Source organism: Salmo trutta, chromosome 2, assembly GCF_901001165.1.
Source record: "Salmo trutta chromosome 2, fSalTru1.1, whole genome shotgun sequence".
Taxonomy (NCBI): domain Eukaryota; kingdom Metazoa; phylum Chordata; class Actinopteri; order Salmoniformes; family Salmonidae; genus Salmo; species Salmo trutta.
This window is the reverse complement of record NC_042958.1, coordinates 23,264,492-23,286,748: the sequence shown is the minus strand read 5'-3', so window position 1 is coordinate 23,286,748 and position 22,257 is coordinate 23,264,492. Positions and strand designations below refer to the sequence as shown.

Sequence of the window (22,257 nt, the reverse complement as noted above, 5' to 3'; positions counted from 1 at the left end):
TTGGTCTTTTGACCAATCAGATCAGCTCAAAAAAATATCTGATGTGATTGGTCAAAAGATCAATTAGTGGAAAAAGATCATAATTGGGCTTGTTAACTGAAATGAAAAAGATAGCAAGACACTGCAGTTGTAGTAAACATTTTAATAGTTTTATGAAAAGTACTATTTACAGTGTACAAAGTTTAACATGCTGGTATTCTCCATCATATTGGCTAACAGCACAGAGATCAGAACTCACTGACTAATCAAAGCATAATAAATTGTCAACAACGCATGCAAAATTTGGTTCTGGATTCTGAGGATCAATCAACAAACAAAAATATTTCGAACATGTTGCTAAACGTTTTGCTACGGTGTGCACTAATGAATACACTCCAGCACAATAGAGGAATATAAACAAAGATGGCGGATCCAAGTAAAGGATCCGATGTCTCACCCTCTACTCTTTTTTTTTTTTTTTTTTTTTTTTTTACTTCCCCTGCTGCTCCTTCGCTTGTGCAGCCTGGAACGAAAGAAGAAAACATGAACCTCAAAGTCATAGATATTTCTACTGTAGGTAGCCTTAATCCTTACAAATACTGTGTGAGATTTAAGGGTTGATCACCTAAGCCAGATAGCCTCTACAGTGCTGTGAAAAAGTATTTGTCCCCTTTCTGATTTTCTCGATACTGGATGTTATCAGATCTTCAACCAAAACCTAATATTAAAGGGAACCGGAGTTTACAAATAACAAGAAAATGGATACCTATTTTATTTCATTAACAAAGTTAGGCATCACCCAATTCCCCTGTGTGAAGAAGTAATTGCCACCTTACACTCAATAACTGGTTGTGCCACCTTTAGCTGCAATCACTGCAACCAAATGCTTCCTGTAGTTGTTGATCAGTTTCTCACATCGCTGTGGAGAACTTTTGGCCCAATCTTGCATGCAGAACTGCTTTAACTCAGCGATGTGGTTTTTCAAGCATGAACCGCTCGTTTCAAGTCCTGTCACAACATCTCAATTGGGATTAGGTCTGGACTTTGACTAGGCCATTCCAAAACTTCAAACTTGTTGGTTTTTAGCTATTTTCATGTAGACTTGATTGTGAGTTTTGGATCATTGTCTTGCTGCATGACCCAGCTGCGCTTCAGCTCACAGACAGATTGGTCCCATTATGCCTGGTGAAAACCAAACACTGCATTCCACAGTAAGAACCTTTTATACCAACGGTCAGGAATGGTGGTGTTGTGTGATGGTTTGGGGATGCTTCATTGCCTCAGGACCTGGACGACTTGCCTAATAGAAGGAACCATGAATTCTGCTCTGTATCAGAGAATTCTACAAGAGAATGTCAGGCCATCAGTATGAGCTGAAAACAATCAAGTCTACATGAAAATGGTTAAAAAGCAACAAATTTGAAGTTTTGGAATGGCCTCGTCTAAGTCCAGACCTAATCCCAATTTAGATGTTGTGGCAGAACATGTGCTTGAAAACCCACATGTAGCTGAATTAAAGCAATTCTACAAGGAACAGTGTGTCAGAATTCCTCCACAACAACGTGAGAGACTGATCAACAACTACAGGAAGCATTTGGTTGGAGTCATTGTCGGTAAAGGTGGCCCAACCAGTTAGTGTAAGGAGGCAATTACTTTTTCACACAGGGGAATTGAGTGTTGCATAACTTTGTTTATGAAATAAGTATGCCATTGTGTTATTTGTTCACTCAGGTTCCCTTTATCTAATATTAGGTTAGGAAAGCCACTTTCTACCACTCTAAATTCCAAGCATCCACCTCTAACCCTAGGAAGCTCTTTGCCACCTTCTCCTCCCTCCTGAATCCTCCTCCCTCTCTGCGGATGACTTTGTCAACCATTTTGAAAAGAAGGTTGACGACATCCGATCCTCGTTTGTTAAGTCAAACGACACCGGTGGTCCTGCTCACATTGCCCTACCCTATGCTTTGACTTCTTTCTCCCCTCTCTCTCCAGATGAAATCTTGCGACTTGTGACGGCCGGCCGCCCAACAACCTGTCCACTTGACCCTATCCCCTCCTCTCTTCTCCAGACCATTTCCGGAGACCTTCTCCCTTACCTCACCTCGCTCATCAACTCATCCTTGACCGCTGGCTAGGTCCCTTCCGTCTTCAAGAGAGCGAGAGTTGCACCCCTTCTCAAAAAACCTACATTCGATCCCTCCGATGTCAACAACTACAGACCAGTATCCCTTCTTTATTTTCTCTCCAAAACTCTTGAGTGTGCCGTCCTTGGCCAGCTCTCTTGCTATCTCTCTCAGAATGACCTTCTTGATCCAAATCAGTCAGGTTTCAAGACTGGTCATTCAACTTAGACTGCTCTTCTCTGTGTCACGGAGGCTCTCCGCACTGCTAAAGCTAACTCTCTCTTCTCTGCTCTCATCCTTCTAGACCTATCTGCTGCCTTTGATACTGTGAACCATCAGATCCTCCTCTCCACCCTCTCCGAGTTGGGCATCTCCGGCGCGGCTCACTCTTGGATTGCCTCCTACCTGACAGGTCGCTACTACCAGGTGGCGTGGCGAGAATCCGTCTCCGCACCACGTGCTCTCACCACTGGTGTCCCCCAGGGCTCAGTTCTAGGCCCTCTTCTATTCTCGCTATACACCAAGTCACTTGGCTCTGTCATATCCTCACATGGTCTCTCCTATCATTGCTACGCAGACGACACACAATTAATCTTCTCCTTTCCCCCTTCTGATAACCAGGTGGCGAATCGCATCTCTGCATGTCTGGCAGACATATCAGTGTGGATGACGGATCACCACCTCAGGCTGAACCTCGGCAAGACGGAGCTGCTCTTCCTCCCGGGGAAGGACTGCCCATTCCATGATCTCGCCATCACGGTTGACAACTCCATTGTGTCCTCCTCCCAGAGTGCTAAGAGCCTTGGCGTGACCCTGGACAACACCCTGTCGTTCTCTGCTAACATCAAGGCGGTGACCCGATCCTGTAGGTACATGCTCTACAACATTCGCAGAGTACGACCCTGCCTCACACAGGAAGCGGCACAGGTCCTAATCCAGGCACTTGTCATCTCCCGTCTGGATTACTGCAACTCGCTGTTGGCGGGGCTCCCTGCCTGTGCCATTAAACCCCTACAACTCATCCAGAACGCCGCAGCCCGTCTGGTGTTCAACCTTCCCAAGTTTTCTCACGTCACCCCACTCCTCCGCACACTCCACTGGCTTCCAGTTGAAGCTCACATCTTCTACAAGACCATGGTGCTTGCCTACGGAGCTGTGAGGGGAACGGCACCTCCGTACCTTCAGGCTCTGATCAGTCCCTACACCCAAAGAAGGGCACTGCGTTCATCCACCTCTGGCCTGCTCGCCTCCCTACCTCTGCGGAAGCACAGTTCCCACTTAGCCCAGTCAAAACGGTTTGCTGCTCTGGCACCCCAATGGTGGAACAAGCTCCCTCATGATGCCAGGACAGCGGAGTCAATCACCACCTCTTTAAGGAATACCTGGGATAGGATTAAGTAATCCTTCTAACCCTCCCCCCCCTACCCTCCCCCCAAAAAATATATAGATGTACTATTGTAAAGTGATTGTTCCACTGGATATCATAAGGTGAATGCACCAATTTGTAAGTCGCTCTGGATAAGAGCGTCTGCTAAATGACGTAAATGTAGGTTTTAGTTGAAGGTCTGATAACATTCAATATCAAAAATATGCAAAAGAAAATTAGAAAGGGGGCTAATACTTTTTCACCGCACTGTATCCTGGTAACAGTGCTCAACTCAGGATTGAACACAGTCTGGTCGACAACATGGGCATGCTGCAATGTCAAGAGCTATAGCTTGTCAGTGGGTGCTATGCCATGTGTAATGCGGGTGCTCTGTCGTAGTGCATAACAATAATGTAAAAGGAGCTGTAGCTGAACTGTACCTTGAGTTTCTCCAAGAAGCCTCCTTTGCCAAAGCCTCCGAAGATGCGTGCCATTTTAGGAGTGGGGGGTTTGGGTCCGAACAGCGCCATTCCTTTCGTCTTGTCAACCTCACCCTTAGCACCAGCTGGACCCTTCGCCTTCATCAATTTCCTTTCAGAGCAGACTCACAACAGTCAACAATCTCAGAGACACACAACGATCACAATCTTGCAGAGCGGTTGATTTAAAAACACAGAACTTGATTTAATTCTGGCAAGTCTTCACTTTGCTCATTCTTAGTATCGGTCTCATACATTAGCTGGCTCACACAAAGAGCGTACCTTCCTTTCTTGGCCAGCACTCTCTGGGAATTTGGGTAGTGGACCAAGATGTCAACCAGGTCTTTCTTATCCAGGACAAAAAGGTTGACGAAGCCATGAGCTTTTACGTTAGCCGTCCTTCTGTTCCCGCCATCTTTGGCAGACTGTAGCAGACTGAGGAAGAGCACCGATTCAGAACGCTGAAGATCCTCAACCAACACTCACACTTAGAAATGAATCTGTAATAGTAACCCACTGGGCACAGACAACAGTTCAACATCTGCTTTTGATTTACATTTGTTTGTATTGTCAACTAATGTGAATTTGCCGAAGAAAACGTCATTGCATTTAGGATAAGTTGGGTGAAAAAAATGAAATTCCCTTACATTGACTTTTTCAAATATAATCAGTTTTCCACATTGATTCAAGGTCAATCACATAGATTCTTAGGGTTGAAATGACGTGGAAACAACTTTGATTCAACCAGTCTTTGCCCAGTGGGAAGCTCTTCTACTTGAGGTTAATATTATTACATTGGAATATTGTAGTGTAATGATATAATGATAATACCTGATTTCTCCAAACACACAGCCGGCCTTTAGCGTCACAAACACAATGGAGTTATCTGGTCCACCAACCACCTGCACCTCTCCACCCTTTATGATGTACATCTCTTTACCAATGTCACCCTATAGAAGACAACGATCAAACAGAACACAGATTGGAAAATGTAAACTCAGCAAAAAAAGAAATGTCCTCTCACTGTCAACTGCATTTATTTTCAGCAAACTTGTGTAAATGTTTGTATGAACATAAGATTCACAACTGAGACATAAACTGAACAAGTTCCACAGACATGTGCCTAACAGAAATGGAATAATGTGTCCCTGAACATAGGGGGGGGTCAAAATCCAAAGTAACAGTCAGTATCTGGTGTGGCCACCAGCTGCATTAAGTACTGCAGTGCATCTCCTCATGGACTGCACCAGATTTGCCAGTTCTTGGTGGGTTTGTGCCCATATGCGACGTTGTTGCCGGTGATGTCTGGTGAGGACCTGCCTTACAACAGGCCTACAAGCCCTCAGTCCAGCCTCTCTCAGACTATTACGGACAGTGTGAGCACTGATGGAGGGATTGTGCATTCCTGGTGTAACTTGGGCAGTTGTTGCCACCCTGTACCTGTCCCGCGGGTGTGATGTTCGGATGTACCGATCCTGTGCAGGTGTTGTTACACGTGGTCTGCCACTGCGAGGACGATCAGCTGTCCGTCCTGTCTCCCTGTAGTGCTGTCTTAGGTGTCTCACAGTACGCACATTGAAATGTATTGCCCTGGCCACATCTGCAGTCCTCATGCCTCCTTGCAGCATGCCTAAGGCACGTTCACGCAGATGAGCAGGGACCCTGGGCATCTTTCTTTTGGTGTTTTTCAGAGTCAGTAGAAAGGCCTCTTTAGTGTCCTAAGTTTTCATAACTGTAACCTTAATTGCTTACCGTCTGTAAGCTGTTAGTGTCTCAACGACGGTTTCACAGGTGCATGTTCATTAATTGTTTATAGTTCATTGAAAAGGCATGGGAAACAGTGTTTAAACCCTTTACAATGTAGATCTGTGAAGTTATTTGGATTTGTACAAATTATCTTTGAAAGACAGGGTCCTGAAAAAGGATGTTTCTTTTTTTGCAGAGTTTAGTTTAAAACCACAGGGTGACGTTGTGGATGCTTTGAAATTTCATATTGACTTTTATCCTCATTGTACCTTTTAAAAAGGAAGAAGCCCCTCCCTCATGGAAGGAAGCCATCATAACTGTCATACCAAAAGAGGGTAAAGACAAAGAACATATCAGTAATTATAGGCCAATCTCGATTTTGAATTATGACTATAAGCTATACACCTCGGTTATTACCAAGACTTGAAACCTTTGTCGGATCAAATTGAGTTGGACCAAACTGGGTTTATTAGAGGCCGTCAAACCCAAGATAACTACATATCATAAATCAGATTAAGGAAAAGCACTGTTGGTCCATTTAGATGCAGAAAAGGCATTTAACGTTAATTTTACTTATATCAAGTTTTAGAGCGATTTGGCTTTAAAAAGGACGCAATCCAATATTTTAAAAACATTTGTCAACATTGGCCATCTGACAAATAAAATAACTTTACAACGTGGCACATGTCAGGGGTTGTTGCACCTCACCTGAGTTATTGCCTTGTACATTGAGCAGAGCGATAAAGCAAAATTATGATTTACAAGGTATTAGCATCAGAGGAAAAGAGCATAAAATTAACTGACCCTAACACTTGCTTCCCAAAACTAATGGACATTCTAGAAGAATATGCCATCAGAATAGCCTCAATTCGTCAGGCCATGGACAAGGTGTCGAAAGCGTTCCACAGGGATGCTGGACCATGTTGACCCCAAGTCACAAGCAAGTCACGTGGTCTGCGTCTAAAATCAAGTCCCAAGTAGAATGGGTCTAGACTCAAGTCAAGTCATGCATTCTAAGAGCAAGCCTCCCCAAAAAAATCTACACATGCAACGACTTGTTCAACTACAAATTTTGGTCAATTTATTGAGTCTACCAGACAGCCCTTTTCATTACTTTGTCTATAACACATTTTAATGATGTAAATTGTAAAATAGGGACCCCAGGACCATACAATTACCCAATTGGCAATTACAACCAATAAACTGGTTCTGCAATGTAAAAGGCCATTTCCACATCTATTGTTACATTGGTATATTAGTCTTAATCAGACTAAATTATTACTATCAGGGCTTGACTTGGGCTGAAATAGGTGCAGGTACTTATGTTGGGTGCCAGTACTGTTTATATTTAGGTTCAGGAGCTCCACTTTTGAGCTAATATTCTATAAGAGGAACAGGAGCTCAAGCAGTAGAACATTTGAGGTGGCTGTACTCAGCTCTGATGAGGGACTGCCCAAGTCAAGCACTGATTATTCATGATTTTCCTACACCATGCATATATGAAACAATCATTTTATCTTATTCAACGACTCCAACGTGTGGAGTGCAGGCCACGTAGCTTATTACACGCTCTTATTACGCACAACCAGAATGACAGAGACATAGGACACAGAACTCTGACATAACCCGGGAAATATGAACAAAGAAAGCCAAACATTGAATTTAATGAACAGAACTTCTACCTAATGAACAGAACTTCTACCTCATGAGTCTTGTGAACATTCATGTGCAGAATAAACATTGTGCCCACTGAGGGTAAGAAATGGTTGGCTATATAAAAATGTATCGTAGGCCTATCAAACAGAAATGTCTGTGTTGCAATAAACTGTACGGGGATGGAATGATGAAACGCCAGCAGTTATTGTAGTATGAGATGGAATATAGATTTACCACATGGGGCCGGCCTATGCATTTAAATGTGTGAAAGCAAGAGCAACCACTTCAACAAGAAAAAAAGCACTCTCCACTGGCGGTAGTTTAGAGAGCGCAAGTTAAGAGCCGCGCCTATGGTATGTCTTCGCCACAGTAATACACTATATATACAAAAGTATGTTGACACCCATTCAAATGAGTGGATTGAGCTATTTCAGCCACACCCGTTGCAAAAAATCGAGCACAAAGCCATGCAGTCTCCATAGACAAACATTGGCAGTAGAATAGCCTTACTGAAGAGCTCAGTGACTTTCAATGTGGCACAGTCATAGGATGCCACCTTTCCAACAAGTCAGTTTGTCAAATTTCTGCCCTGCTAGAGCTGCCCCGGGCAACTGTAAGTGCTGTTATTGTGAAGTGGAAAGTCTAGGAGCAACAATGGCTTAGCCTTAAAGTGGTAGGCCACACAAGCTCATAGAACGGGACTGCCAAGTATTGAAGCACATAGCAAGTAAAAATCGTCTTTCCTCGGTTGCAACATTCACTACCCAGTTATAAACTGCCTCTGGAAGCAACGTCAGCACATGAACTGTTTGTCAGGAGCTTTATGAAATGGGTTTCGATGGCCGAGCAGCCGTACACAAGCCTAAGATCAGCATGCGCAATGCCAAGCATAGGCTGGAGTGGTGTAAAGCTTGCCACCATTGGACTCTAGAGCAGTGGAAACGTGATCTCTGGAGTGATGAATCACACTTCACCATCTGGCAGTCCGACTGACTAATATGTTTGGCAGATGCCAGGAGAACGAATGCATAGTGCCAACAGTAAAGTTTGGTGGAGGAGGAATAATGGTCTGGGGCTGTTTTTCATGGTTCGGGCATGGGGGAAATCTTAAACACTACAGCATACAATAGACAATTCTGTGCTTCCAACTTTGTGGCAACAGTTTGGGGAAGGCCCTTTCCCGTTTCAGCATGACAATGCCCCTGTGCTCAAAGCGAGGTCCATACAGAAATGGATTGTCGAGGTCTGTGTGGAAGAACTTGACTGGCATGCACAGAGCCTTGATCTCAACCCCATCGAACACCTTTGGGATGAATTGGAACGCTGACTGCCTAATCTCCCAACATCTGTGCCTGACCTTACTAATGCTCTTGTGGCTGAATGGAAGCAAGTCCCCGCAGCAATGTTCCAACATCTAGTGGAAAGCCTTCTCAGAAGAGTGGAGGCAGTTATAACAGCCAAGGGGGGACCAACTCCATATTAATGCCTATGATTTTGGAATGAGATGTTCAACGAGCAGGTGTCCACATACTTTTGGTCATGTTGTGTGATTAATTTTAAACAAATTCCAAATGCAAGCTTCATAAGTAAATGATCTATTTCAAGAAATTTTTACATACCACAATACCAGTATGCCTATGCTAGTAATTGTTGCCCATTTGCTAATGAGCTTGCAAAGTAAACAGCTAATATTCTCGATCACCAAACCATTTTAGGATCTATCTATCCTCTCTTCCTATAATTTGACGTTGGCGTGGCACCTGATCCTATAGCTGTACAGCAAGTCAGCAATCTCTGTTCGCTAGCTCACCACCCGTCCTGTTTTGATTGACAGTTTACTGGAACAATCAGTGTCGAGTGTGCGTTTCACTGGCCAATCTGTTGCAAGGGCGCTGCTGCTGCGGCTACCCTCTCTGGCTGTGTGTAGAGTAATCCACGTAGACTCTGCCACAAAATGAGTGACAAAACGTTACAAAACCTGGCCAGTTCAAATCATCAATCTCAAGTCAAAGTTGAGTCTTGAGACGTCAAGTCTCAAGTTATTTTATTTTCTATCAAGTCGAGTCTCAAGTCATCAAATTTGTGACTCGATTCCAAGTCATGTGACTCGAGTCCACAACTCTGACTCCAATGCTTCCCACGGTTGAGTCAAGTTGGCTGGATGTCCTTTGGTGGTGGACAATTGTTGATACACACTGGGAACTGTTGAGTGTGAAAAACCCTGCAGCGTTGCAGTTCTTGACACAAATGGGTTAGTCTGGCACAACTGTTCCAAGGAATTTAAATATTTTGTCTTGCCCATTCACCCTCTGAATGGCACACATACACAATGTCTCAATTGTCTCAAGGCTTAGAAATCCTTCCTCCCCTTCATCTACACTTATTGAAATGGATTTAACAAGTGACAATAAGGGATCATAGCTTTCACCTGGTCAGTCTATGTAATGAAAGGAGCAGGTGTTCATAATGTCTTGTACACTCAGTGTATATAACAAATTATAAACCAAGTATCCTAAATATTCCTAAAAATATACAGTAGAAAGATGGTCCCTTCTTCATTTAGATTTCAGCTCTATAATAAAGACAGTTAAATAAATATTTTCCCCAGATTGCTTTACCTATTCCAGTCTCTATCAGTTGCGATCCCAATGAAACAATTAATATCACGGTTCATTTGGAGGTAACCGAGGATTAGATATTAGACTCTTCATTAAAGACAAATGGGGATGGCACTACCTAATCTTAAGGAATATTACTTAGCTGCACAATTTAGGCCAATAGTTTGTTGGTGTGACTCACAATACAGTGTTATATGGAAAGATATTGAGGCTACCGTTCAAGGTCGCCCAATCCAGTCTGTAGCTGGGGATAAAGACACATTTGGGACATTAACAGGACTGTTGAAATGGTTTGCGTTTTGATCCAAAATTTAAACCAGGTATCTATGATTAAACAAAATAAGGATAGGCCTGAGAGAGGCATTACAGAACTTTGTAACATTGTAGAAGATGGAGAACTCTTAGGTTTTCAGAATTTAAAAGGAGAAATATGGCATGGAAAACCAAGATTTCTTCAGATACTTACAGTAAAGGGACTATTTTGAAAAAGAGAGAAATGTATTCTTCAATACCAAACCAAATATGACTAACCATGTGATTTGAAATATAATCAGGCAATGTCCAAGACAATCTCTTTACTTTGTCATGGCCAGATAGCATCTAGAAAAGACTCAACTCTTTATATTAAAGCAAAATTGGGAAAAGGAACAGAATATAGACATCTCAGAGGAAGACTGGGACAATTTATGCAGTACTCAACGTACTTCTACAAACTCAAGAACATGGAGAGAGTTTTGTTGGAAAAATATTAGCAGTTTTCTTTATCACTCCTAGAATCAAAAGTCACCAGCTAGGTATACAACAGCCATGCTGGCGGCTGTGGGACCATGTAGATGCCAACCACACCCATTGTTTTGGGGAGTGTCAGAAGATGTCATTGTTTTGGGATTATGTATGTTCGGTGTTAAAAGATGTCCTAGTATATGAAGTCCCTAGAACTGTAATGTACCTTGGTAATGTTCCAGAGAATGTGATGGGCAGTGACAGATACCTGATAAAAGTTATCCTTGCTGCAAGTAGAAAATTACCAGGAACTGATATAAAGTAGAAGCCCCAAAATGTTAAGAATGGCAAAGTATAATCCAATAAATCTTTAATATAGAAAGCTTGACATATGCTTTAAGACTCCAAAGACCTGTATTCGAAAATAACTGGGACAAATGGATATTCATAAACCAGGAAGACCTGATTAACTAATATCTTGTTAACAATGAAATGCTGAATATTTACTTTATATGTTATTCAGTACGTATTGGATGGCATCTTCTGTTTGCTTTTATTTATTCTTCAGTTTTGTTGTTTCTGTTGCTTTTTGCTGTATTGTTTTGAAAAAGACTAAAATCCAAGTCAGTGGAGGCTGCTGAGTGGAGAACGGCTCATAATAATGGCTGGAATGGAGCGAATGGAATGACACCATGTGTTTGATGTATTCCATACCATTCCACCGATTCTGCTCCAGCCATTACCATGTGCCCATCCTCCCCAATTAAGATGCCACCAACCTCCTGTGATCTAAGTGTATATAAAGAAAATACATATTGACTATATTATGCAACAGTGACAATCCCATACACTCACCTTCTTCACCACAAAGTCCCCAGGTAGATATATAATAGACTTGAGCCTCAGCAACATGTCCACCAACATCTGCTTATCACAGCCCTTGGGAATAAAGACATTGAGAAAACAGTCAAATAACATTTAGCCAACATTCAGAGGGTGATGCAGGTGGGCTGTTAGTTGCCTGTTGGCATCATGACATGTTTATTTCGACCTATATTTACCTGAAAAAGAGCAATTTTATCGAAGGTGGCGAAGTTTACATCCACACCAATGGCTGTTCTCATTACAAGAGGCATCTGCTCCAGCAGTATAGACTCATCTGGAGAGAGAGGAAGGAGAGATGTAAGAGGAAGAAACATTTTTTCAAGACATTACTACAGAGCAAATGTACACCATGTTAATTGACGATTTGCCATAAAATGACATTTTAACATTATTTACAGCACAGTTATGACAGCATGGAGTCAAGATGAATTTATTCCCCACTATTATTTATTGCTTACCCAGCATTCCCTGGGCGTCCCAGGTGTAGTTGTACCAGGTGCGTACTCTGTTCTGCACCAAGTCAGGGATGGTGAAAGTGTTCATGTATTCCACACAGCCGTCCATGGAGGCCCGGAAATATGTCTGGCCCTGCGTGGCAGCCCCGATGACGTCTCTCATCTATACCAGAAAAAATAAATAAAATACTTTCAATCCAGGACCACACAACAAACCAGTGTTGGGGTCAATTCCACTTCAATCTAGTCAATTCCAGAATTACATTTTAGTCCATTTCCTCATTTAAAAGAAATGAGAAATTTGATTTGCAATGTCAGTTGACTTCCTGAATTGAAATGGAATTTACCACAATCATAATTGTTACAAGAGGATGGCTGCCTCTTGCCTGGAGTGCATTCTGCATGTCTTTAGAATAGTGATACTGTACCTGTCCAATCAAACTGGAGAACACAAAGACACCAGTAAAGAAGTTGGTCATCTGGAAACAGATCTCAAACACAGTGCCAGGCTCAGGAAGACCCCCGATGTTGATCAGACTACGAACAGCGAAGTAATAACAACGCAAGTACCTGTGGGAAGGAAGACGGATACTCACACCCCTAATCCACAGTGAAGGCAATGAGACACTGGTTTAGGGAAAACTACAAATTGAGAAACTGTTAAACTGTAACAGAAGTCTCGGAAACAAGAGACTATATTGGAAGTATAGAACATTTTACTCCTCAGGATGAAAAATTCTGTTAATTTCCTCAACATTCCCAGGTTTTACCAGAAGTCCCAGTTGGAATATTCCCAAAATCAGGAGGGAATAAGCAGGACAGCTGGAGTCCTCCTACCAGGATTTCTGGAAAACCTGGCAATTCTGAAACCCTATATACTCTACACAATAATATACGTACGCGGTTCCCTCTCCATCGTAGACCCATTTGGAGGTGCCGATGCCAAGGTACACAGACGCCACGTAGTAGAAACAGGCATTGAGATGGAGCATGTACAGCAAGTAGCCAGTAGTGCGACCAACTCTGAATAAACGCAGGGAAGAAGAAGTCTTAGATAATGGTTTTCTGTTGCGGCTCTGCTAAAGCTACAGTATTCTAGCATCCTCCATTCATCCTGTATCATCATCTTCATAATGTATTACCATCATTCATCACACATCTAACTAGACTATGCCACATAGCAGACACTTCCATTTTATAGATTTGAAAAAAGTCACATCCAAAATTATTCGCACCCTTGATAAAGATGTCAAGGAGGAGGAATATCTGTACCAAACTTTAAATTGTATTTCCAGGCTTTAGCGTTTTACCCCATCCTGAATTGGTTTAGAAATGATTATTCTGCCCCCTCGTGTCTCCTATTGCCCTGGAACAGGTGGTCTTCACTGATATATCCCTTAAGAATGTAAACTACACTTTGGTCCTATTACTGCTCACACAATTTCCATTTGGTGCCACATTTTAAAGCAATATAACTGGAAATCAAAATGGCATGCCCATACTCCAATATTTCCCAATAATGGCTTGCAATCTGGAGGGCGGTCTTTTGCATTTCCCCCCCCCCCCCCCCCCCTATTGTTCCAAATGTGGAATCCGTACCCTTACCAATATCATGGACAGTAATGGTTTGAGAACATTCCAAGATTTGAAAGATACATACACATTACTGGGTAACTCCTTTTTATATAGGCCCGCCACTTGGGAGCCAGGCCCACCCACTGGGAAACCAGGCCCAGCCAATTAGAATTAGTTTTTCCCCACAAAAGGGCTTTATTACAGACAGAAATACTACTCAGTTTCATTAGCTGTCCGGGTAGCTGGTCTCAGATGATCCCGCAGGTAAAGCTGCCGGATGTGGAAGTCCTGGGCTGGCATGGTTACAAGTGGTCAGCGATTGTGAGGACGGTTTGACGTACTGCCAAATTTTCTAAAACTACGTTGGAGGAGGCATATGGTAGAGAAATGAACATTCAATTATCCGGCAACAGCTCTGTTGGACACTCCTGCAGTCAGCATGCCAATTGTATGCTCCCTCCTAAATTTTTGACATCTGTGGCATTGTGTTTTACAAAACTGCACATTTTTGTGTCCTTTTACTGTCCCCAGCACAAGGTGCACCTGTGTAATCATCATGCTGTTTAGTCAGCTTCTTGATATGCCACACCTGTCAGGTGGATGGATTATCTTGGCAGAGGAGAAATGCTCACTAACAGTGATGTAAACAAATGTGTACACAACATTTTTGAGAAATAAGCTTTTTGTGTGTATGGAATATTTCTGGGATATTTTATTTCAGCTCATGAAACATAGGCTCAACACTTTACATGTTGCGTTTATATTTTTGTTCAGTGTATATTTACTAGTAAGGTCAGCTATATTGGCCTATGGAGTCCCTTGGGAAACGCAACTACCAAAACATCCAATGATGGGATTTATATATAAATTATCTGTGCTCCCGAAAGGACTAATCTCGATAATATATAAACAACTTTTGGAAAGCTCATATTCCGAGCTAGCCATGCAAAAAGTATGGTCCATAGATCTAATTGATTCTGAACCACCCTTTAACGGGAACAGAATATGGAAAAATATGACTTTGGCATCCTGTAATCCGAACCAACAATTCATACATTTCAAGTTTGTTCACAGACTGTACGTAGTACCAACTAAACATTTTATGATGAAATTGACCACAACTCCTTACTGTTCACTGCGTCCCCTAAATCTGGTAGGTGGTGTGGGAAGCATGGTTTCCTGGTGGGGAGGGAGGATGCAGGCGGGTGGATGGGGACAATGGGTTTGGGTTATCTTTGTATGCATTTATTTCATGTACCTGTAACCTCTCTCTGAAAAATAAAATGACAAAACTGAATAAAAAGTTGGTCACAAACAAACAAAAAAGGATTGGCACCCTAACGGTTCTTCCAAATAAAATTAAACGAAATATAATCTGCATTAACATTCTACTTTTTTTATTCATCTCAATTTAAGGAACTGTATTGTGGACTTTCATGGCTTCCTGTTTCACTGGAGCATAAAAACGAGTTAACATGTATGTAAAACCAATTTGTCATCACCATGGGCAAAGAACTCACAAATGAAAAGAGACAACTAGTTGTGACTTTCAATAATCAGGCAAATGGGTACAAAAAAAACGACTGAAAATGAAATATACCACTTACCACTATTAGGGCAACAATTAAGAAGTTTAATACTACTGGAACAATGGTAAACTTGACCCAAGTGTATCTTCTCCCCACTCACAGTGAGACAAATGGTTCAGGAGGCAAAGAAAGTCCAAGGAAAGGAGTTGGAAAATTACAGAAGTTGGACGCATCTTGGGTCCAAATCTACAATTAGACGCCACCTCCATACCAATAGGGGTTGCCGTGGAAAAGCCTTTACTGAGAGCAACCAACAAATGTAAACGCCTGAAGTTTGTTAAACACCATTGGCACTTAGAAAGGAACCGGGTGCTGTGGTCAGACGACGTACACCAGTGGTGAGTTTGGCCTCAATAGAAGGATGCATCTGCAGAAAATAACCTCATTCTTACTGTAAACATGGTGGTGGATCATTTATATTATGCAGCTGTTATGCTTCTACTGGTCCTAGGGCATTGTTAAGGTCAACGGCATCATGAACTTTACCAAGTACCATGACATTTTACCCCCAAAAACATGGTTGTCTCTGCTAGGAGGCTGAAACTTGGCCACAAATAGATCTTCCAGCAAGACGATGACCCCAACCACACATCAAAATATACAAAATGTTTAATTGACCACAAAATCAACATTTTGCAAAGGTCATCTCAGTCTCCGGACTTGAACCCTAAACCTGTGGTTTGAATTGAAGAGGACAGTCCATAAGCGTAGACCGAAGGATACTGTCAGAAGGTGAATGTAGCTGGTGCATGAAGTCAGGTGCAGGAGAGCAGAATGAGTGAGCAACGTACTTTACTCAAAATAAAGGCACAAGGTAACAATACACTTGACCAACAATAAACGGTAATCAATTGCGCACGGGTGAAAACAGCCCCATCGAAAACCAACCATAACGTACCGAATGAACATAGAAACAATGACGCACAAAAACATGGGGGAAACAGAGGGTTAAAGACATGAACATATAATTGGGGAATGAAACCAGGTGTGTAGAAAACAGACAAAACAAATGGAAAATGAAAGGTGGATCGGCGATGGCTAGAAGACCGGTGACGTCGACCGTCGTAACAGCTACAAAACATCTATAAAGATGCTGTATTGAGGAATGATCTAAAATCCCTCCCAATGTTTTCTTCACTATCATAAAACATTATATAAAAAGGCTAAGTGCCGTTATCCTTGGAAAGTTTCAATAATTTTGACACCTATCTTCTATTTTCCCGAGCAATTGTATTAGAATAAAATAATATATATTTCCCTTTTTTTACATACAATATACCTCAGTATATTCATAAAATATTTTATACAGTATTCTTTATCAAGGGTGCCATTAATTTTGGATGTGACTGTGTCTGTTTAATGTGAATACCTCCAGATGTAAGCCTTGGCCATGATACTCTCAAGCCGATCGCTGAACTCAAAAAACATGTCAATCTGTGAAACGAAAGCCAGAAAAACATTGGTACAGTAAATGTCATGAGAGAACAAAAGGAAACAAATTGAATCTATTATCAGATATCCATCATTATTTTTTTTAACTGATAGTCAGCATACGTCAAACCTTCATAGATGTGCATGCATGTTGTTCCCCAAACACTATCTAATGTCCTAATGTCACCCTCTAGTCTAATGTAATCTATAATTTAATAGAAGATGAAGAACGAGACATATCATGTTTGGTGATAAAGATAACTGCAGTGTCTACCCTCAGTAGACGGTTGAGTCTGTATAAAGCAGAGAATCCAAACGGGATACCGAGCAGTTCGAATGGGATGATGCTGATCATATCCAACTGCCCCAACAGAAAGAAAATACAATGTTAGGTGGAAATAATATACTCAACTTGAAACAAGTACAACATATTTACAGTACAGTACATGGTCTTGATATTTCTACATCAATCTGTGTGATATGTTACTTGAATTATGCTTCGAAGTGGAATTAACAATGTTGCACTGTGTGTATCTCTATATAGTATAATATACACAGAGTGAATACCATCAACAAGGTTTATGGGTGTACACAAGATGAAAGTGTGAGAAATGATGAAATAAGAGCTCACATTAAACCTCGAAATCTCTCGATAATGTTGCTTCGTCACAGTCCGGTCTTTCTGAAATATAACACAAAGTCTTATTAACCTGCATGTTTCTCTACATTACGGTGGAATTGTTGCCTAATAATATAATATATGTTAGAAGTACATACAAAGCATATGCATGTGCACTTGCACATACACAAACTTGCATGTAGGAACACAAACACACCAGCGGATGCTGCTGATTGGAGAATGGCTCATAATAATGGCTGGAATGGAATAAATTGAATGGTATAAAAAACATGGTTTTCATGAGTTTGATACCATTCCATTCACTCCATTCCATCGTACTGCATTCCAGCCATTATTATGAGCCGTTCTCTCCTCGGCGGCCTCCACTCTAACACATACATATCAAGACCTTCATCTCTCTCTAGTGATATTTAGAATGACTTACAATAATGTCTCCTCCTTTCACAAACTGCAGTCGGGGCTGCCAGAGGACGATATCGATGACATTGACACTGTCAGCAACAATGTCAGCAAATATCCAGAAAGGAACGGACACTGGAGTGTGGATGGGAAAGACCAAACGTACCGGTGTAAACCAAGCGTTGTAGTTGAATGCCAAACTTACAAGTGTTATCCAAGCAATATACTTGCGATCTAGAGAAAGAGAGAGAGAGAAAGATACAGAGAAAGAAAATGAATGAACAAATGTTAAAGAAGCCGAAATGCACTGTGTAGTCCATACCTCCTCCTGTAGTGTAGTGTGTAGTGTGTAGCTGTAGTGCAGCTGTAGTGTGTAACTGTAGTGTGTGGCTGTAGTGTAGTGTGTAGCTGTAGTGTAGTGTGTAGCTGTAGTGTAGTGTGTAGCTGTAGCTGTAGTCTGTAGCTGTAGTGTGTAGCTGTAGTGTAGTGTGTAACTGTAGTGTGTAGCTGTAGTGTGTAGCTGTAGCTGTAGTGTGTAGCTGTAGTGTGTAACTGTAGTGTGTAGCTGTAGTGTAGTGTGTAGCTGTAGCTGTAGTGTGTAGCTGTAGTGTAGTGTGTAACTGTAGTGTGTAGCTGTAGTGTGTAGCTGTAATGTGTAGCTGTAGTGTAGTGTAGTGTGTAACTGTAGTGTGTAGCTGTAGTGTAGTGTGTAGCTGTAGCTGTAGTGTGTAGCTGTAGTGTAGTGTGTAACTGTAGTGTGTAGCTGTAGTGTGTAGCTGTAATGTGTAGCTGTAGTGTAGTGTAGTGTGTAACTGTAGTGTGTAGCTGTAGTGTGTAGCTGTAGTGTAGTGTGTAACTGTAGTGTGTAGCTGTAGTGTATAGCCTTGGCTGAGAAGCTACCCCACACATGAATGGTCTCAGGATGCTTTACTGTTGGCATGACACAGGACTGATGGTAGCGCTCACCTTGTCTTCTCCGGACAAGCTTTTTTCCGGATGCCCCAAACAATCGGAAAGGGGATTCATCAGAGAAAATGACTGAATCTCGTGAAATAAATGTGACTCCATGGGGATGCACAATTTCAACAAAGTGAGAGTTTGATTTCCACATCTGAAAGTTTTTGCATGTGAAAATGCTATTGCACATGTGAGAGGTTGATTTTCACATCTGAAAGGTTTTCACATGTAAATGTTTTTCCCATGTGAAACTGCAAATGTTACATCTGAATCTGCAACGGTGAAAAGGTGATGCTAACATGTGAACTCTACAGTGCATTCGAAAAGTATTCTGACCCCATCACTTTTTTCAAATGTTGTTACGTTACAGCTTTATTCTAAAATTGATTTAATTAGTTGATTTCCTCATCAATCTACACACAATACCCCTTAACCAGTTAGAAAAAACATGTTTTTCTAAATGTTTGCAAATATATAGAACAAAATCAACTGAAATACCTTATTTACATAAGTATTCAGACCCTTTGCTATGAGACCCTTTGCCACTGATCATCCTTGAGATGTTCCTACAACTTGATTGGAGTCCACCTGTGGTAAATTCATTTGATTGGACATGATTTGGAAAGGCACACATCTGTCTATATCAGGTCCCACAGTTGACAGTGCATGTCAGAGCAAAAATCAAGCCATGAGGTTGAAGGAATTGTCCATAGAGCTCCGAGACAGGATTGTGTCGAGGCACAGATCTGGGGAAGGGTACCAAAACAATTCTGCAGCATTGAAGGTCCCCAAGAACACAGTGCCCTCTCTTATTCTTAAAGGGAAGAAGTTTGGAACCACGAGAGTCTTCCTAGAGCTGGCTCCCGGCCAAACTGAGCAATCGGTGAAGAAGGGCTTTTGTCAGGGAGGTGACCAAGAACCTGATGGTCACTCTGACAGAGCTTGGGAGAATGTTTCAGAAAGACAACCATCTCTGCAGCACTCCACCAATCAGGCCTTTATGGTAGGGTTGCCAGATGGAAGCCACTCCTCAGTAAAAGGCACATGAGCGTCCCCTTGGAGTTTGCCAAATGGCACCTAAAGGACTCTCAGACCATGAGAAACAAGATTAAACTCTTTGGCCTGAATGCCAAGCGTCACGTCTGGAGGAAACCAGGCACCATCCCTACGGTGAATTATGATTTAACTATGATTTAACTCTTTGGCCTGAATGCCAAGTCTGGAGGAAACCTGGCACCATCCCTATTGGTCACCGCATGGTGGTGGCAGCATCATGCTGTGGGGATGTTTTTCAACAGCAGGGACTGGGAGACTAGTCAGGATCGAGGGAAAGATGACGTAGCAATGTACAGAGAGATCCTTGATAAAAACTTGTTCCAGAGCGCTCAAAACCTCAGACTGGGATGATGGTACACCTTCCAACAGCACAATGACTCTAAGCACACAGCCAAGACTTGGGACAAGTCTCTGAGTGTCCTTGAGCGGCCCAGCCAGAACCCGGACGAACCTGATCTAACATCTCTGGAGAGACCTGAAAATAGCTGTGCAGCAACACTCCACATCCAACCTGACAGAGCTTGAGAGGATCTGCAGAGAAGAATAGGAAAACTCCCCAAATATAGGTGTGCCAAGCTTGTAGCATCATACCCAAGAAGACTCAAGGCTGTAATCGCTGCTTCAACAAAGTACTGAGTAAAGAGTCTAAATACTTATGTAAATGTGAGATTTACATTTTTTATAAATTAGCAAAAATAAATTAAAAACTGTTTTTACTTTGTCATTATGGGGTATTGTGTGAAGATTGATGAGGGGGACAAAAACTATTTTATCCATTTTAGAATAAGGCTGTAACGTAACAAAATGTGGAAAAAGTCAAGGGGTCTGAATACTTTGTGAATGCACTGTAACTGTATTATGAAGCTGTTCATTTTTTGTCATTTAGCAAATGCACTTATCCAGAGCAATTAGGGATAAGTGCCTTGCTCAAAGGCATATCGAAAGATTTTTCACCTAGTCGGCTCGAAGATTCAAACCTGCGACCTTTCGGTTACTGGCCCAGCACTCTTCACCGCTAGCTGCCTACCTAGTGTGTAGCTGTAGTGTAGTGTGTAGGTGTACTGTAGTGTGTAACTGAGCACTACCTGTGAATGGATCTATGGTGTTACCAAGCACTGTGTCCATGGCGTCTTCAACTGGATGGAGCATAGTGTCAATGAAGGAAAAGCTGATCATGGGACAAATGGATGCATCTCTAGCTGCCTGCTCCTCCTCCTGCTTCTTTAGCCGCTCTGCCTCCTTCTTCTCCGCGTCCACCTTCGCTTTCTCCTCCTTTTTCTTTGCCATCTCTACTGCCTTTATCGCGTCTGCTTCTGCTTTTTTTATTGCGTCCTCCTCTGCTTTTATCCTCTCTGCCTCCTTCTTCCTCAGGTAGTCTGGTTTCCTCAAGACCGGGGCTGTAGAAAACAAGCAGAAACCATTATGAATGATATGAGTGGTATGGAATAGCGTTTATAATTATATAGTCTAACATTTGGGCTTCATCATTGAGAATATCAGGCCTTCTATGTATTGAAGTATAATATATTATACATACAGTATGATACATATACTGTTCCTTATTAGACAACTGGAAATGAATAAAAAATTAAAGTGATTGATTGATTGACTGACTGACTGATTGACACAACATCTGTTTACAGTAGGTCCACTTACTGATAGGGGGGCTGATTTCAGGTGTGGTAGCATAGGGGTCAATGGCTCTCTCTTTGTAGGCATTTGTCCGGTCTCTTAACCGTTTGACAACTTCCCGGACTGTGTCATCTGCATACCTGCTGTACACAACCGGCGGAGGTGGAGGAGGGGGCTGCTCTTCACTGCATCAAGAGACAAGAGGACAAATTGTTTAACAGGGTTCTAATTAATTCAAATAATCAGAAGAAGAACATGATTTGTTTTCAAATAAAAGGAGGATGAATGTTATGGCATGTTCCTTAAATAGATATTGCATGTAAGGGCAGTCCGGACCGGGTGCTGAGATTTTTTTGTTGCATGCTACTGATTACATCAGTACAGTGGTGACTGGTCAAAATTTGAAAATATACATTTTTTGTTGCTTGTACTATATGTTATTTTGGCATTAATACGTGTCACATATCAGTTTGCAAACAATGCAACAAAAAAAAATATTGACTTAATAGAGTTACATTAGAAGTGCCCATCCAAGAAGGCGTCAAATCCAAGAATCCATATATACACACACATCTTTATAAAATATATATATACACTGCTCAAAAAAATTAATGGAACACTTAAACAACACAATGTAACTCCAAGTCAATCACACTTCTGTGAAATCAAACTGTCCACTTAGGAAGCAACACTGATTGACAATAAATTCCACATGGTGTTGTGCAAATGGAATAAACAACAGGTGGAAATTATAGGCAATTAGCAAGACACCCCCAATAAAGGAGTGGTTCTGCAGGTGGTAACCACAGACCACTTCTCAGTTCCTATGCTTTCTGGCTGATGTTTTGGTCACTTTTGAATGCTGGCGGTGCTTTCACTCTAGTGGTAGCATGAGACGGAGTCTACAACCCACACAAGTGGCTCAGGTAGTGCAGCTCATCCAGGATG

General features: G+C 41.9%; 1 protein-coding gene across 1 annotated transcript in view; it reads right to left on the bottom strand.

Moving 5' to 3' along the window:
* Positions 1-127: 127 nt before the first annotated feature.
* The window catches only part of LOC115148912 (cyclic nucleotide-gated cation channel beta-3), a 44,975-nt gene continuing 22,845 nt past the window's right edge, over positions 128-22,257 (bottom strand). The window contains exons 6-20 of the mRNA XM_029691223.1: positions 21,334-21,494; positions 20,763-21,074; positions 17,690-17,898; positions 17,257-17,307; positions 16,900-16,986; positions 16,564-16,628; positions 12,931-13,053; positions 12,459-12,600; positions 12,034-12,193; positions 11,752-11,849; positions 11,546-11,629; positions 4,779-4,897; positions 4,230-4,382; positions 3,909-4,059; positions 128-502 (exon numbers count right to left, since the gene is read on the bottom strand). Of these exons, the coding sequence (XP_029547083.1) occupies positions 470-502; positions 3,909-4,059; positions 4,230-4,382; positions 4,779-4,897; positions 11,546-11,629; positions 11,752-11,849; positions 12,034-12,193; positions 12,459-12,600; positions 12,931-13,053; positions 16,564-16,628; positions 16,900-16,986; positions 17,257-17,307; positions 17,690-17,898; positions 20,763-21,074; positions 21,334-21,494 (1,948 nt within the window). The 3' untranslated portion in view covers positions 128-469. The remainder of the gene's footprint in view (positions 503-3,908; positions 4,060-4,229; positions 4,383-4,778; positions 4,898-11,545; positions 11,630-11,751; positions 11,850-12,033; positions 12,194-12,458; positions 12,601-12,930; positions 13,054-16,563; positions 16,629-16,899; positions 16,987-17,256; positions 17,308-17,689; positions 17,899-20,762; positions 21,075-21,333; positions 21,495-22,257) is intronic.